Here is an 18,336-nt window from a genome sequence, read left to right as displayed (position 1 = left end):
TATTTTGTATATAACAATAATTTATAAAATCCTTTTAAATCCTCGTTGTTAGCACGTTTTATTAGTTTTACCTGTATGGTTAATTTTGCACACACACCGATTTTATACAGGTCGTCCAAATTCCATTAGTGAACCACATGTGGGAATGCCACTAGAATAGCCGTCCAATGGTGTCGCAAGTACCAGTTTTGGTAGTGCGTGCTTCAACTTCTTATGGAGTTCGTTGAAGAATGCAATAGACATTCTTAGAAATTGAAAAACTTACTACGCCTTAGTTCTTCAAACAAAGTATGGAGTGTTCCCGTGTGTTCTCTGCTGTGATCCAGAACTTGCGCTTATTCCTACGGCACTTGAAACGTCGATACAATAACGATATACCAACAACTAGATCAGGAATCACGATTATTCCATCACTTCGTGTCACGACAACAAAGTAACTGATTGTTTGACCGGTGTAAACATCCGGTGTGCAAGAAGCCTCCTGCCGATTATATATCAGCCAATTTTATACTGTTTATGTTTTTAACTGACTTTTTTAACTTCGATTTTGGCCTACGTTGTCACACTTGTCAAAAACTGACGAGAATGCAATAATACGATCAAAATATCTGTTTATCCTGATTAGGATGTGTAAATTCCTTTTAGTATTCTTTGCATGAGTTTAAAAAAGATGGAGCTAGGCTAGTGGGCGAACACGCTTTTAGTTTAAACAAAAGACAGTTTTGATTATTGCTAAGAACGTGTTTATTTAGTTTTTTAACTGTCATTTATTCCTCAGTAAGAAAGAAATAAAACAGAGAATACAAATAAATTACATTTATTGCCTTTCAAAGTAATTGCCATTGTACACCACACACTTTTCACAACGTTCATGAAGCTTTTGAGAACTGTCAATAAAGGACTCCTTCAGAATAAATCGTAAAACGGATGTCTCATATCTTTTAATGATCGACTAATTCACAAAACGTGTCCTTTTTCAGGACCTTCCTCACACGAAGAAATAGAAAGAAGTTCGCGGGCATTAGGTTGGGAGATTACGGTGGATGATCGAGAATGCCTCGCTGAGCCAAGAATTGGCTAGTGCGGATCGCAGAGTGAGCAGACGCTTCATTTTAAAGCAGGACCCACTGCCAGTCCTGCTTAACTGTATTTTCGAAATCCTGATAGATAATTTCATACTTGACTTGGACTTTTGACTGTGATTTTTTATAGAGACCTTGAATTTGGATCGAACTTGTAGCACTAGGTCTCATCCCTTGTGTCGATAAGATTCCAATATCATCTGAGTCCATAAGTCCTGACAAGAACTGTTTTATTTTTTAATAAAACAATAACAAGAACGTAAGAAAGAACAAAATGGTCACTATTTGTTTACAATTTTTATACAATTGTCAAACAAAATCAGGAATCTACAGAACTACCAACTTAAATTCAATAAGTCCTCCTAGTTTAAAAACAGGGCATAGTTTCGAATATTATTGCCAAATCGTTCTCGACCAGTCCCTTAAATTCCTTATAGTATAAATAAGTATTAAAGCCAACATTTTCTACGTTCTAATATTGTATTAATAAACAAATTACTTCACATATACTCGTATAAACTAGATTTGTATGTAAACTGACGTTACCGTTAATATAATATCTCGAATCTGTATTTTAATTTATAGAACAAGAATTCATTGGCGTTGGGCATATCGATTTATTAAACATTTTGATAAGTTTATAGATACATGTATATCATTAATTATTATTTTATTGCCGTCAAGAGATCGAGGTTGACTTTAATTTGTAAAATAACAACCATAAACTATTAAATATATATATATGTACAATAAAAAGAGCTAAAAATACGATCTTTACTGTTTTTATCATACCCAACATTTTTTATATTGATCATAAATTCATTATATCGTCACTAAAACTGTAAGTCTTGGAATATATTATGTCGTTTTTTTTGTTAATTCCTATAATTTTTTTATGGTAAAAGATCAATTGAAGAAAAGTTGGATGGAGTTTCTCAAAGTTACTGAAAGCTTTTTGGGTAATTAGGGATCTGCTTAATATTGTGACCTCATGAAAAAATTGCTCAATGCATATTATGAATCGGGGTGTAATTTGTAGTTGAAAATACACTTTTTACATTCCCACCTAAAGTTGTTTCCGGATAATATGGGCGCTTTAAGTGCCCAGCATGGAGAGCGCTTTCATCAAGATATTGCCACAATCCACTAATGCTTGCAGACTACTGTTGGTCTTTAATTAAAGACACTCCCAACATGTTTTTTGGGTCATAAATACTCAAGATTTTTCAAAGTAATAACTTTATTTCTCACTTTTTAGTTGCTAGAACTAATGATCTCAAGTTGTTACCTTTATATTGTCAAATGCAGAGCTTTATGGATATTTCTTGCAGCACTATTTCTAACAAATAAGAACATTTTTACAGTTTTATAACTCATTATTCGTATTCGCCAGAGTTATAATGGAGTTCTGAAACTGTTTGATTGCTTTTCTGGTATTTTTCTGTGTATATTATTTACATTCCATCTACATGTACCATTGTTTATTTGTACTATTCAACTTTAATTGTTTAATTGTTAACTTTTATGTATGCTTTTCCCACCTTTTAATTGGCATTCGTGATGTAGGATGGTGTAAATAAATAAATTAATTAATTAATTTAGATCTAAATTAAAATTTGAAGGAATATCTCATCTGTCGAAACAATGGACAAGGATCGTGCTTAACAAAGTAAAAAATCGGTCAATGAGGTCATGATTACAGTGGATTCTAAAGGTTAAATTTATATAGAACGAGAATTATGAAGGGGCATTACTATGATGATTTGTTGACACGTTTTGATGTCGAAATCACAAAAAAAACATGAACACATTAGTTAAGGAAAATAATTTTGCCCATTTTCGGCTATTGTTGTAGAAAAATTTGCCGTCATATTTAACCGATTTAGCTCTGATTACTTTCTGTTCCCAAATTTGAAAAAAATTGCTTTGTGAAAAGGCATTTCAAACGACGGAATTTCCAAGTTTTTTTTTGGACCAAGTGTGTATTTTGTTTTCCGCGTAACACTTTTGCATTTCTAATAAATATAAACTAACCTCAAGTATATTTGTTATATATTTTTTTCTCTGGTCAATTTTTATCTACTTATATCAATACATCTCAATAAGATAAATTTCAAGTAATTATAACACAAATAAATGTTTAAAATGAACAAGTAAACAATAAAAAATTTGGTTAGTAGGTTAGTTATGAGATGCAGCAACCAACGGCCTTAAAAGCTACCTTACTAATAACGATAACAATCATAATAATTACTGTAACTTCTTAAAATAGAATAGAAATAATTGTCTTTGCTCAGTTTACTGCATTTGAACCAAGTTCAACAAACTTGCGTGTAAAGTTTTTAAAATGTGGTCTCGTGCTCAATTCGATCCGCAGCAATTAACGATATTTTTTCGTATTTTACAAACTAATCAAGTACTCAATCGCTTGATAAAGTACTTTTAAACGAAACATTTTCATTATACCAGCTATTTTGGTGTAAAGACTTAATGAAAACACGCAAATCGATGTATAATAGTTACAACTGGCATTCCGGATTGTAGCATAGATTACAAGACACATTCATCCAGTGCCTGATCATTTCTTAACACGTTATCCGCCACAGCCAATTTCATCGAAACATATATTATTTAAATATCTAATTATCATCATTAGAGAATTACTCGCTTTTACTTTTAATAAAGTTAACTTTAAAAATAGAGTTCCGACTTTTTTCAGAGACATAATTTAATTAAAAGATATTATCAAAGTATACTAAAACTTTTTTTTTAACAAATTGTTACGATAGCACGATACAAAACACAAACAAACTCGAAACAACTACAAATAGGACTAATAATTGAAACCGAAAAAACAGGACGAGTAAACAAACTGCAATAGAGAATGATCAAGAGAAAGTAAAGTAATTTTACTCTTAAATTGAGGCGTAGAAATTTCATTATTATAAATCACTCTATATAATCACCGCAGTTAAAGCCAAACCGTCCTCGTATTAATAACGTTAGTAGGAAATTATTGGAATTTTATAAAAAGGATCCGGCGAATACTTCCAGGACAAATAGTATTCAATTTATCAATTCAGTCAGCGACAAGAAAAATATGAGTTTCCTTACAGAAGAATAACACGAACCAACGAATCATAAAATAATCAAGAACAGCTGGGTTAAACGTTGAAACAAAAAAATATTAAGTTCATTGTAGTAAACAGATATAATCATTTCTCTAGTACAACCTTTCCGCTTGTACCGGCATGGTGAATACCACTGATACCGCAAAGATAATAGAGAATATACACAAAGAACATTCTCCAACATCAATTCTTCGCGTTGAATAATCAAGAGAGGAATAATAAATAACCCACCTCGTAAGAAATGATGTTTCCCTTGATAGACAGATAACGTTAGTTACATTTGCACGTTGCAGTTAACGATAGCGATACGTTAAATTAACGCTGCGATTATTTTAGACATTGTTGTAGTATCGATGTTAACAATCACGGTGAGCGATAATATCAAGATTTATACTAGACGAGAGGAATGTATGTGGAAATTTATTCAAAGCAAAATAGATCTTTTCAAAGCGGAAATTGAATTGCAAAACATCAAACTTTATATTTAACCCTAACTAGCAACCAGCCTCCTCGTTTGAGGACAATAAGACTCTCGCGTTTTTGTTATTTTACAAAATGGAGACACAACACAAGTTTGAGAACCCACGTTGTTTAGTATTTATTTGGCAGCCATCAATAGTAAACGTTTTCAGTGAATTTGTAAACATGGAAAACATTGCTCATCATGATACAATATAAAAGCTGAAATAGATCTTACTCGGGGTGAGACTGCTCCTCATTATCAACAGTAAAATGATGGTTAGCAGAGTTTAAAAGAGGCAGTACGACTTGCGAAGACCAGCATCGCAGTGGTCGACCAAATAAGGTGACGACTCCAGAAATGTTGAAGAAAATCCACAAAGCGGTACTGAATGATCCTCAACTGAATGTACGCGAGCTAACAAAAATAGTAGGCATTGCGCAAGGTGGGTGCCGCACTGGAACAGCATCGTGAAGATGTCGATCATCGAGTGTTTTACAATGTTTCACAGAAATAAAGCCGAATTTTTGCGGCGTTTCATGATCACGAATGAAACATGGGTCCAAACGTGGGAACAATCAAAACAATGGACTGAAAAGGAAGAACGGACTTCAAAGAAAACAAAGATCGTTCCATCTGCAGGCAAGGTCGTGTCGTCGGATCTTTGGGATGCGCGTGGGATAATTTTTATCGACTATCTTGAAAAAGGAAAAACTATCAACGACGAGTATTATGCGAATTTATTGCAACGTTTGAGCGAAGAAATCAAGCAAAAATGCATCCGTTATTGCAATGGCCAAAATTGAAGTTGTACCTCATGCAACCTATTCGCGAAAATTAGTCCCTTCTAATTATTTTCTTTTATCAGTTTTGAAGGAATGGCTCGGAGGTAAAAGATTTTCCAACAACAAGAGGTGATGTTGGCAGATGATGAATGTTTTGATTTCTATAAAAAGGGCTTCGAATATATTGAACATCGCTGGGAAAAGTTTATGGAGCTAAAATGAGATTACGTCGAAAAATAAATATATTTTTTTCCATAATTTTTGTGTTTTCTTTGTTGGACCAGGTACTTCTGGGTACACTTCTCATTGAACAGAGATTATTGCAATAACTGTAACTTTGTTTATAACAAGTTTTCCAAAGTACCTTAATAAAAATTAAACATTACTATTTTAGCTCAAGAAAATTTGCAAATAATGAATGTATCAGTTTTTTTTTGAAACCAAACTATTTAATACCTGTTTCTTTGGTATTTCAATTATTGTTTTTGCATGTAGCGACGACATTATGATTTCATAATAGATAGTACAATCTTTTAAAAGAAAATAATAATAGTTATGTCAACTGTGTAATAGACGCTAAACACAAAAAAAGATCAAATACACACAAAAACCCAGAAAAACTACAACTCTAACCTAAACTTAATGGCAAAGATTCCAGCGTGACGTCATGCGCTAGGCGTGTCAAATTTGAACCGACAATTCAGCATACTGGTGTGTTTGTATATCGTGGTCAATCCCGAGCTGCTACGAAAAATTAAGGTTATAATATTTAGCGGAATTTTTTAAAGGGTCAAAATTACCACATTTTTTTGTAATGCAATATGTCATATTATTTCCATAATATAAGCGCAATACTGATACAGCTGCATACGATTTATTTCATACTGCATTTTTTATAAAGCGACTATCGGACAGCCTTGTTTTACACCATTGATGACATAAAAGTTTTCTATAAATCCAATTGAAAAAAGTTATTTTTTTAAAAATCGATATTAATGTATATAATGTATATAATTACATTGTATTAATTCTTGTAAACACATACTAATATTATTAATTTGTTTCAGACCTAACCATAGCAGCCAAACGGCGACGCATTCGGGCGCCGACATTTATAAGCCAGCCAGATCCCCTATTTCGAATGCAGCCGCTCGTTATCCCTACCCATCGTCACCTCAGCTGCAGCAACCGCCCCAGGTAAGGATTTTACTCGTTTACGAGCATTTGAAGTAGTAAAATTAACAATGTTCCTAAAGTGTACACATTTAGTTGAATATGATGTAAGGTTATACGAACATTTTACATGAAGATCAAGCAGTATTTTTAGAAACATTGTATGTATACAGATACGTAGTGAGGTCCATGAGATCTTGGCCTCTTATAGTAAATACAGTGCGTTCACAAAAATCAGAATGAAGGTTGGTTACGGTGACTTTTTTTCATCATTTTCAACAGTTGAAAATTGGTCTAATTTGTTTTGCTGAGGCCGAGAATCATTAGAAAATAACCACGTGCGGGTGGTCCTGTGACGGTACTCGGCACCAAAAAATAAAAGAAATTGCAGCACAGATCGGAATTTCCGAAACAATGTTCTGAGAATTCTACATGAGTATTCAAATATTACAAAAATTAGTACAGAAACAGCGCCGAGTAGAATGTGCGAATGAGCGAATTTTAGAGCTTTGCCGCGAGGACCAAGAAAGTATAACAAAATCAAATGTAACTATAGTCTTTTGCTATGATCTGCCATCCAAAAGAGATTCCGTGGTGTGACATCGGAGAAGAGGGTCCCTAAAAAGTAAAAGCACCAAAAAAGTGAGAACTATCATCTTTTAGATTTTGAGACTGAGAGGATATCCTTTTGATTGAGTTTGAGGAATCAAATACAACCGTGAACGCGTCATTATTACTCTGACTTACTAAAGCAGTTACGTCAAAAAAATATCCCAAGTGATACGGCAAAATCAGCCGGGGTATGCGCTTGCTTCATGACAATGCCACATTGTTTCGCTTTCCAAGGTTACTGTACACGAATGAATCTTCACCGAGATTGATCACCCACCATATAACCATGATCTGGCCCTGCTCACTGCTCACACAGTTTTTTTATTCATGACCTCTCTTTTTATGTTAGGCTAATAACTCATGGACCATATTACGTAACACAAAGAAAAATCCTTAAATCGACTATTTCTATAATTCTCTAGTGTCCATTGCAGTTTCTTGTCACTCACAAATCTCTAGAGATATTTTGTAACCGTTCTTCTTTTAAATAAATCACGTTTAAAACTTAATAAACTCTCTTTTCAAACGAATAAGCGGCGAATTACTACAACCACTATAACTACATGTAGATCGATTAAATAAGAAACAATGCAAAAATCCACAAACTTTTTTGTTACAACATATCACATTTAGAACCAAAAAATGTGTTGGTTTTATTTATATTTATTAATCAATGGTATTATCGTATGTTTATAGGCCGCACCTCCACCTCAACGATATCAACCCCAACAACTCCCACAGCAACAACAACCACAGCAACCATCGGTCACTCCGGTGCCGGTGGCAGTATCGCAACCGGCACCACAGCCCATCATCTCAAATGTCTTCCATCGCGACTACCGCCAGAATAGGATATCACTGTTGCATCCGGAATACGGATCCGGAGGTCGGCATAGGGATCAGCTGCAATCCGTCCAGCAGCCACCTCCGACAATGGTCTGTGTCGACGGAGGCATTGGTGGCATCGGTATTGGAGGTCCTGGTGGCGGTGGAGGATTCTCGAGCGGCCAGCAACCGCTGAAGAAAATGAGACTTCAAGATAAGGAAGGCGTACATCAGCCATTGAGGATAGATACTAGGGTAAGTTGATGGAATTTTTCACTCATCGAGAAAGCTCCCTAAAAATAAAAAAATAAAAAATCAAGTGGTTGCTACAATCTAGTGGAATCGTGTTCACCAACACGAACATGAAATAAAAGAATCACTTATAGTATAATTTGAAATTGATGATGTGTTGAACGTTAAAATAATTTTAACTAACTTTTAAATGAAGAATTTTTTTTATTTATCCTTCAGGTCTGCTTTCATACTTACTCGAATTAACCAAATCGTATGGTTAGGTTTTCTTGAGCCTTGTTTGATTGTTATTATTTAAAGTTGGAAAACTTTCCATGATTTTAGGAGTGCATGGTTTAAGATATTGAATTATAAAGACTTTCAAGTAAATCCTTGTACGGGAATTGATAAATTAATTTTGATGGGTTATTATTATAAATTCCTATACTATACTAGGTTCTAGCAAACTCATCAATTTTTCATTAACATGTTGAAAATTTAGGATAGTTTGAAGTCTTTCTGATTGTTTCTAATTCAATATTGTTGGCATGTAGGGTCATCATTTATCTAATACACTTCCTACCTTTCAGCAGTTTCGCTTTCTATTACTTTTGATACGTTTATAAAATTTATTTCTTACATAAATAGAAGGATACAACTGTTTGCAGATATGCTCGTCGTTTAACTTCCAAATTTTGTAATACCCCCGGTATACACGACTCTATCTAATTCTGATTAGTAGGTAAAAAAGCAGAAACGTTGGAAGAAATGGCCATCGTTTAACTTCCAAATTTTGTAATACTTCTGGTATATAATACCCTATTCAATACTCTACCCTTGTTTTAATAGTACTGCTTTTAATTCCTTTGATTTTGATTAGTAAATAAAAAGACAGAACTACTGGCAGGTATGGTCATTGTTTATTTCTCAATTTTCTTATATTCCTGGTATATACGACTCTATATAATACACTGCATTGTTTTTAATAGTCCTGCTTGTATTTCTTTCCGATTTTTAATAAATTTTCTTTCTGACTGGTGTATAAAAAGACAAATTTTGGCAAATATTGTCATTTAACTTTTAAATTTTGTAATAACCCTCGTATACACTATATCTAATACATCACCTCCCTTGTAGGATTTTCGCTTTTGTTTCCTTTGGTTTGTTTAAATTTAAAATTTATTATTGACGAATAAATAGAAAGGCAGAATCGTTGACAGATATATTCATCATTCAACTTTAAAAATTTGTTATTCCCCTGGTATAATAATACTCTATCAAATATACTGGTTCATTTTAATAGTACTGCTTTTATTTTCTTTGGTTTATATACGTCTTTATAAATATATATGTTTATAAAATGTCTTTCTGACTAGTAGATAAAAATGCAGAACCGTTAGCAGGAATGTCATTGTTTAATTTTCAAATTTTTGGATAAATCCTGTATATACTATATCCAAAACATCTCCTATCTTATAGTAGTTCTGTTTATATAATTTCTTTTTTATAAACCAAGTTATGACACAACCATAATTATGTGATTTTTATCCTATAAGCCAATTTTTATGGCAAATTTCATAGCTGCTTTTCTGGCAGTGTCTTAAAATTATTTTTTATAGATATTTCCTCTAAAATCTCAAATAAATATCTTTATATGTTATTGGACCAAATAGCATTTTTGTTCTTCAAGTTCACTTCATTTTAAATCTCATCTTCTGTCTCTGCATAACAAGATATTTTGTACTTTTTGATGAACTCTGGCGAGTTGAAGGATACGGAGTACCAAATCAATGATTTTTTTGTATTTCTCGAAAACATCTGTTTATAAAAGAAGTGTAAAATTTGATATTTTTATTCAACAGCCGGGAACGTATAATCCGCAAGTGGAAGCGATATCACCGACGTTCCCCGATCAACTAACTCAGGATGACCAGGCATTCCGAACAACAAAAGACGAACTCATCCAACAGATCGGAAAAGTAGATAGAGAAATCGCAAAAGCGGAATCGCAGATAGTTATACTTAAAAAGAAACAAGCAGAATTGGAAGAAATCGCAAATAAACCGGCTGTTAAGTCTGAAGTGCAAGAAGATACGACACCGAAACATCAAAGTTTACCACAGGTAAATAAACAAATTTAATTTAAAATTAATTCAATTTCATAATAAAATATTTATGGTTAATTTTTTATTTTAACTATCTGTTTTGATTTCTTCTTGGTTAATGTTTCAATATTCTTAAAGGTACTTAAAACTCATATTTATAAGAATTATTGTACTTGTAAATATGATTGTAACATAAAAATAATAAATTTAAATATTCTAGTTATTCTCTACAATTATTGTTATCTGTACCCCCTCGGTAACGTTCAATTTATTCCACATATCTTGTAATATCAGTGGAGTTCAATCTAAATAATCTAATGTGTCTCTAAAGGAAAAAATCATATATCGTATTATGTCCCAAGAGGCAATGGTATGGAATATAGGTCATTACAAGTGTCATTATTACCAATACCATCAAGCCATATGTTTATTTGGTACATTTCTTTCTTTACAAGGCTCGATATTACCAATACCATCAATCCATAGATCTTTTTGGTACAATTCTTTTTTTACAAGTGTCATTATTACCAATACCATCAAACCATAGATTATTTCGTACATTTCTTTCCTTACAATGCTCGATATTACCAATAACATCAATCCAGAGATATTTTTGATAAAATTCTTTGTTTACAAGTGTCATTATTACCAATACCATCAATCCATAGATCTTTTTGGTAGAATTCTTTGTTTACAAGTGCTGGAAGTTTAGCTTGCAATACCGATACACCTTGTGTTAATATCATTTGTACTTTTGAGTAAATCTGGCTTTCCACTTAGACCATGAATGACTTTCTGTTCCCTTTTTTAGATTAGCTTCGTTACAATTTTTTTACATAATTGGTTCTATTGTATTCATTTATTTTTTATAATGTTTTGTTATCCAAACGACAACATTTATGATCTATGAAATTTGACATATACCTTATGATGGAAGCTTGGTTGATTCTATAAATAAAAAATAAAACCATTTGCCTGTTTTGTCATTATTTGTCATATTAAAATTTTTTCGTGATTTTATTACGATCTAACAATAATGGTACGTTGATTGATAAAGGTAAATGAAACTATTGGAATCCTCATTAAAAATGAGTTAATGTATGATTTCATTTTGTTGGGATTTTTTTCCTAAATCCATAAAAAAATATTAATTTGAAGTATGAAGATTCTTTATAATGTAAGGGGAATGTACTTCTAAATTTGTAAAAATGGATTATTTGGTGAGTACCAATGTTAAAAAAAGTATTTATAACTGAAAAATTTATTATTAGGATAAGTTTGTTGAGAATGTTTGAATACAAATGTAATGTATGTACTTTTAACAACATTGAAATTTCAGTTTCAACTTTTTTTACTGAAGATGTTGAAGATAAAAAAACTAAGTAATTATTTGGAAAATTTGTATATAAATAATCAAAACCCCCTATTAATGACCATTTCAATTTATATTTAAGGCTATAATTTAAGAATTCTCTTGTTTTATATGTCTTTATGATGTAAAACTTGATTAACGTTTTTTTTAATTTTTAGAAAATCTACGCGGAAAATAGAAAAAAGGCTCAAAATGCCCATGCCCAGTTAGATGCGTTCGGTCCGAAAGTTGAATGGCCTTTATACAATCAACCCAGCGACGCCTCAGCTTATCACGAAAACAAAAGGAAGAATGTAACGTTCAAAAGGAGGCTTTTGGAATATTTCAAAAAGAGAAATTTAGAAAAGGAATCCAGAAATACCTATTTGACTGAAACTTATAGCAAGATGATGCAAGATTGGTTGAGAAAAGTAGATAAAATCGAATCAAGTACAAAAAGAAAAGCAAAAGAAGCTAAAAATAGGGAGTTCTTCGAAAAGGTGTTTCCGGAATTGAGGAAACAGAGGGAAGATAAAGAAAGGTAATAATGAGTTTGTTACTTCTGAATTTTCTCTATCATAGTTATGGTAACTTTCTAGTGGTACACCAACACTACAATTACACTCTCCCATTTCAATAACCAGGTTATGGAATTCACTGTTTCAAAACATTTCCGAAAAATGAATTTATTATAGAATTTCATGGAAATGTTCCATTTTAAAATATATTTTATATACAATTTTTTCACCGCAGAACTAATTATTTCCCTCTCATCTTGAAAGCTGGTTGTCAGGCAATTCCACTACATTACAAAAACTAAGAAAAATGAATGTTCCTTACTCTTATATAGCATCCATCCTCTTTAAAAGCAAAAGAAATAAATCAAGTGTATCTTATTTATTACCCCCATTTTTTTATTTTTCTCCAAGGAAAACGGGTTTTCAAAACAATATAATCAACAGATTAAAGTGAGAGTGTCTAGACTCTAATGGATGACTTTAGAAGTGATTACTGCTTGCTATTAACTAGTATTTGTCATGTCTCCATCGAATGCCTGCATCTTGTCCAAGAATACAGAGGTACAATACAGTTTTTATTCCATTGGTTGATTGATAACATAACTTATTCTGCATATTTGTTGAGGATTGCCTTTGTACTCTAAATTGATGAAGGGGAATCCACATATCAGCTGGTATATCAATATTTTGTTGAGTAACAGTTTTTCTGTCTTGGGATTGTGTTAAATATATATTGTTGTTAGGTCTAACAATCTTTTTTAATGACTCAGACGAATGATTAAATTAGTGACAACTACAAATCATAGTATCTGTATTGTTAATTGTTTTGTGTGCATATATTTTGTTACTTTGGAGTTATGTTTTGTGAAAATTGTGACAGTCAAATGGTTTTGTAAGAAAATTCATATAAATCATTCTTTCTACATTCCCGCATTTCAACCAAAACCATTTAAGTACTGCAATTTTTAATTAGAGGAAAGTTTATTAAAATACATACTAGAACAGTGGCTACAATTTTATTTCTTGTAGTCATCTATTTAAGTCATTGACAAGACATAAGATAATGACTACTTCAACCAAACAACAAAGTTATTTATTACTTTCAATTATTTTTTCAAAATAAAATATGATATATTTTTTTTTTATTTATTATTAAGTAATTCAATTGATTTCAGGTTCAATAGGGTTGGTGCTAGAGTAAAATCTGAAGCTGACATGGAAGAAATTATGGATAATCTTCAAGAGCAAGCTCTAGAAGATAAAAAGATGCGTAGTTATGCCGTTATACCACCTATTCTTCTCGATCAAAGGGAAAAGAAAATTAAATACGATAACCACAACGGTTATTTGGAAGACATGGAAGCGGTATATAAAAGTAGACAATTCCTCAACGTGTGGACTGCCACCGAAAAAGAAATTTTTAAAGAAAAATATCTTCAGCATCCGAAAAATTTCGGTCTTGTAGCGTCGTATTTAGATAGGAAGTCAGTTTCCGATTGTGTACAGTACTATTATTTGAGTAAAAAGACGGAAAATTATAAGCAGTTGATTAGGAAAGCGAGACAGCGAACGAGGAGCTCTAGAAACAACGCTCAGAAAGTTAATAGTAATATTAACACGTCCGTCGTTGATATTTTAACAACGGGTGAGTAATAAAAGGTGACAACACATTATTAAGTAAAGCTGAAGATTTCTTTCACTCAAATTTCAAATAAAATCTGGAAATTACAAGATCCACTACTCCATAACTACTACCAATAGGTAGAGTAATTCATCAAGAAAGTTTGGGTATATAATTTGTCAATGATTTCTGTGCATTGGTTTATTGGTATTACAAAGTCTTCAGTGGCGTCTGTATGCTATGTTCAACTCAAAAACTACCGAAACAATTTTTATATGGTTTTCAATAATATAAAGTTATTAATGAGGAAGGCTTAGGTACATAATATGTCAAGGTTTTACGTGACACTACAAATTAAAAGTCTTTCGCTGCGTCTGTATGTCTGTTAACTGTTAACTCCAATACTAAAAAAAAAACGGATTTTCATGCAGTTTTCTCCAATAGAAAGAGTGAAGTTTGAATATATAATTTATCAAAGTTTTGTGTCAATTTTTGGTATTATAACGATTATAGTCAGTGCAAATTGAAAATCAGAATCTTTCATCAATTGAAAGAATGATTCACGAGGAAGATGACGATATCAGTTGGAAGAGTCAAGCAGCTGAAAGGTTTCATTAAAAACGCTACTGGATCCCTTCTGAGAACAGCTTAGTATATACCTTCTATCTTCTAAAATCTACATATTGTGCGGTAAATGGAAATTTATTTATAGTCTGGTCAATTTAGATATTCGAAGTTACACAAATTCCCACCGAGCTGAAAATAAATTGAATTGTTTAAATTATAATTAGTTCTCCATCATTTCCGTGTATGGAAAATGAATTTTTCGCGATTGTCAGCAATACGGTAAGTTTTATTATAAAAATACCTCATTCTTCAATTTTTGTTTGTGTGATACAAGCTTTCAATAAGTAACACCAAGTCTCATAATATACAGCTATATCATTTCTTTAGTAATTACCAAAGTGGGACCTTTTTTTCTTACCCTTCCAAAGTTTCTCGTATGTTTCCAAAATGCTTCCCCCTCTCACAAATATCTATTAATTGAAAATAATAAATAAAGGGTTTTGCAGTGAAACTTGTGTATCCATCTTGACTAATAACTTTTTCCAAAAATTGTAGGAGATTCTTTTTAACTGACTATTCTAATTATTCTCTAATAAAAAAATATACCAAGAAATTATTATATACAATAAAATAATGTATTGCGGTAGGTCCACAAAAATTGTTGATAAAGTAGATTACTTGATAGGTTAGACAAATGTTCCATTAATCAATATCATTTCATGATTGCTTTTAGTTCTGAATTTCACCAAAAGATGGATCTATAATATAAAACATTGGAATTAATTCCGTTTTAACCTTATAGAAAAATTTTAAAGTTTTCTGGGAGCGTGTTACATGTATTGATTTTTTAACACTAGTTTTTATTTTATTTTCAGGATATTTTATACACCATAAGGAAGATATATAGTTATAAATATTCTTTTCAACTATTAAAATTATCTGGTAAAAAGCTATGATCCATAATTACAATTTTTAGTATACAGTATGTGGGCTTCGAAAATTGTTTCCTTGCAATACTAAAAATTTGCCTCAGTCTTTATCAAAATTCCACTCATTATCATTTCTTTTCTTCTAAACAAGGGCACATTACTTGACTATGATATAAAAGGTTTTATATATTCTTGTTTAGTTCTATAAAGTATTTGAATGGATGCTTTTATATTGATTTTAAAATGGAAAGAAATGCTTTGAATTGTAAATTTTTGCAGGTGTTACTACTCGCCTCCAACGAGAACAGCAAGCAAGGACAGTGGTACAACCTTCGTCTCGAGCCGAACCAGGTGGTAGTCAACTGCAACCACCAAACGGTGAACCACCTGCGTCGGCAGCTACTCCACCAGCTGCGTCTACACCAACTCCTGCCGCTACGACGACTACGCCCACTACTTCATCGGTTGGGAGTCCTCCGGGCATGGCGACGACAACGCCTACAACGGCAGGCGCCATGCCCACAACTTCACCCACAACGGCCACCACTTCTTCGGAGATGGCGTCCACCAGCACTTCTGTGATTTCAAGTAGTACCAGCGGGGCATCTTCGGTAGTCGTTACGGCTTCCGTTGAAGGCGATCAAAATGCGGCAGCTCAAGAAATGATGTCCACGTCCAACACTGCTACCATTACGTCGTTAGAGGATGCGACGAAACCAAAGAATTTCCTCGGATTCTCCGGAACGCCAGTGCCTACGACAACAGCGTCGGATGAGTTAGCACCTACGGGTAAAGGAATTTATTCTTCTGGTAATGAAGAGGGTATGAAGTTAGGTAACGGTAATACGAATGTAACAGGGACACTACCTGATGGCACCAAGCACGAAATTTCCACTGATGGAGTTAACGTAAAGAAAGAGATCGAATCTCCTCAGGAAACAATTAGGTAAGTAATTTACAGTTGTTATTAACTGTCGTTGAGTTTTATTAATGGATAAAATAATTTAATTATACTTGTTGAAACATTGTAATAGTTTTATTCTTTGTATAATTATCAATATTCTTTTTAAAAACAAATTACTAGTATAAAAAAAGGAAGTAATAGATTAAATTGAATTCTAATTGTAATTTTCTAACTGCTTTCGAAAGGTATATTTGATTAAAATCGAATTGGTATCAGTCGCAATTTTGACATGTAATAAAGTGAAGAGGTGGCTCCGAAGTTTACTTAATATAAGAGATATTAAATTCGCGTTCTGATATTTGTGATTCAATCGGTATAATTTTAACAAACAGAATTTCGATTACAATCTAGACGAGTGTTCCGACCGCTTTATGTACCCGATCCCGTTGGGATATAGTCTTACTGCATCAATGCACAATTATCCTTACCAATTTTGTAAATTGATTATTGTGATAGGGTGAAATTTTTAAAATGAGTTTGGCTTCTGAATTTTCATGTTCTGATTTAATTATTTGCAAAATCAATACAGGGGTATTATAAACAAACAAGGTCTTCCAAAAGAATTATGAGAATATTGTGCATTGAAAAAATATTGAATTTAATGTAGTACATTGTGAGGAAATAATGAATGTTATAGGAGGAAGAATTTTTGAGAATTTAGGTTGATTCAATATGTGAAAAAAATTTTCATCATTAAGTAACCTATTTACTTTAATACAACTAATATTTCATCTATTTGATTTTAAATGAATACTATACTACCAACAAATTGTTCTTGTGGCTTGTGCATAAAATAAAGAAAATTTTGGTTTCTTTGGAATTGTATTATAGGTGCCTATGAACCACTCCTTCTCTCTGTTTTACCCAATACTTCTCAAGAAAATAAATGTTAATATCCTGTCGAAATATTTTTTTTATAATTTACTTTATTTCCACGTAACGTCCCTATTCCTACAGGATTTTTTGTTAAATCATTTATCTATATTCCTAATATATCAAAAATATAATTTTCTTTTATTTCTTAGACCTTTTTTAAATTATTTTGTTGATAAATTATCTTGATTAGGTTTCTTATAATTTAAAATTTTATTTATAAGTATATAACCTTGACATTTCGTCTATACATTGTGACCCAGTGTTTACAGCTGATCCATCAATCACACTTCTTTCAAAAAGTACAGAATGTGGGGGACTGTAGATAATAAAGATATAGCTAAATACGAAAAAGATTTTCAGATTTTCTTGAAAAAAAAAACAGTAACTTCAGTTGCATCAAAATTTGAACATAATTTTTTCAATATTGTCAACTTAAGTTTCTCTAAAAACTGAATTTTTTTTTTATTCCTACAAAATTCTGAACTGTCATGCAACTCTAGTTGCAGTTGGTCACTAATGGGTTAATATTCCAGCGACTAAGAGAGAGATGCTCATTGAAATTGAAATTTCCTGAAATCTCTTTTCGATTTATACATAAAAGGTCAACTGTACATGAACTGATAAATATTTGTCTTTTTATTGCTTTTATTTTTTCTTTAGAAATGAAGGTATAAGATTTTGAAAACGTTTATTTTTCTATCAATAGAATTATTGTTAAATTGAAAGAAACAATTTTTAAGTTTGAGGTTATTACTCACAAATATACCCAATAACTAACAGACAGTACCAATTTATAGAGTCATATCCCGGCGTCCCCAAGATTTCCGTGGGGACAGCCAAATGTCCCGCTTTAGAAGTTTGATTCAAATTTTGTTGTTAAGATGCTTAAACGGAGCCGTAAGTTCAACAATTTTAGTTTTAGCTTGATTCTCAAACTCATTAAAAAAGTTTTTAAAAAAACATTGTGCCAGGTAAAAATGAAGTTGAATAACAAAGTTCTTTTCAGACCAAAACTCGGATTGGTGTCCCATTTTGGTGTTTCAAAATCACCTCTACTACATAGTAATGTTTTTCATGAGAAACTTGTATGAAAACTACAAGTAAAA

At 32.1% G+C, this 18,336-nt stretch overlaps 1 protein-coding gene across 2 annotated transcripts in view; it reads left to right on the top strand.

Moving 5' to 3' along the window:
* LOC130898412 (uncharacterized) overlaps positions 1–18,336 on the top strand; it is a 179,947-nt gene that overhangs the window by 124,061 nt on the left and 37,550 nt on the right. Inside the window, exons 2-7 of one of the 2 annotated variants that reach the window (XM_057807699.1) lie at positions 6,526–6,655; positions 7,940–8,323; positions 10,162–10,422; positions 11,935–12,296; positions 13,449–13,918; positions 15,670–16,336. In XM_057807699.1, the coding sequence (XP_057663682.1) occupies positions 6,526–6,655; positions 7,940–8,323; positions 10,162–10,422; positions 11,935–12,296; positions 13,449–13,918; positions 15,670–16,336 (2,274 nt within the window). Of the gene's footprint in view, positions 1–6,525; positions 6,656–7,939; positions 8,324–10,161; positions 10,423–11,373; positions 11,625–11,934; positions 12,297–13,448; positions 13,919–15,669; positions 16,337–18,336 lie in introns of those variants that run through there. The other variant, XM_057807700.1, reaches the window with a different exon arrangement.

The sequence above is a fragment of the Diorhabda carinulata genome, chromosome 10 (assembly GCF_026250575.1).
Source record: "Diorhabda carinulata isolate Delta chromosome 10, icDioCari1.1, whole genome shotgun sequence".
In the NCBI taxonomy this organism is placed as follows: Eukaryota; Metazoa; Arthropoda; class Insecta; order Coleoptera; family Chrysomelidae; genus Diorhabda; species Diorhabda carinulata.
Note: the sequence above shows the minus strand (reverse complement) of the source record. Positions and strands in the feature narration are given on the sequence as shown.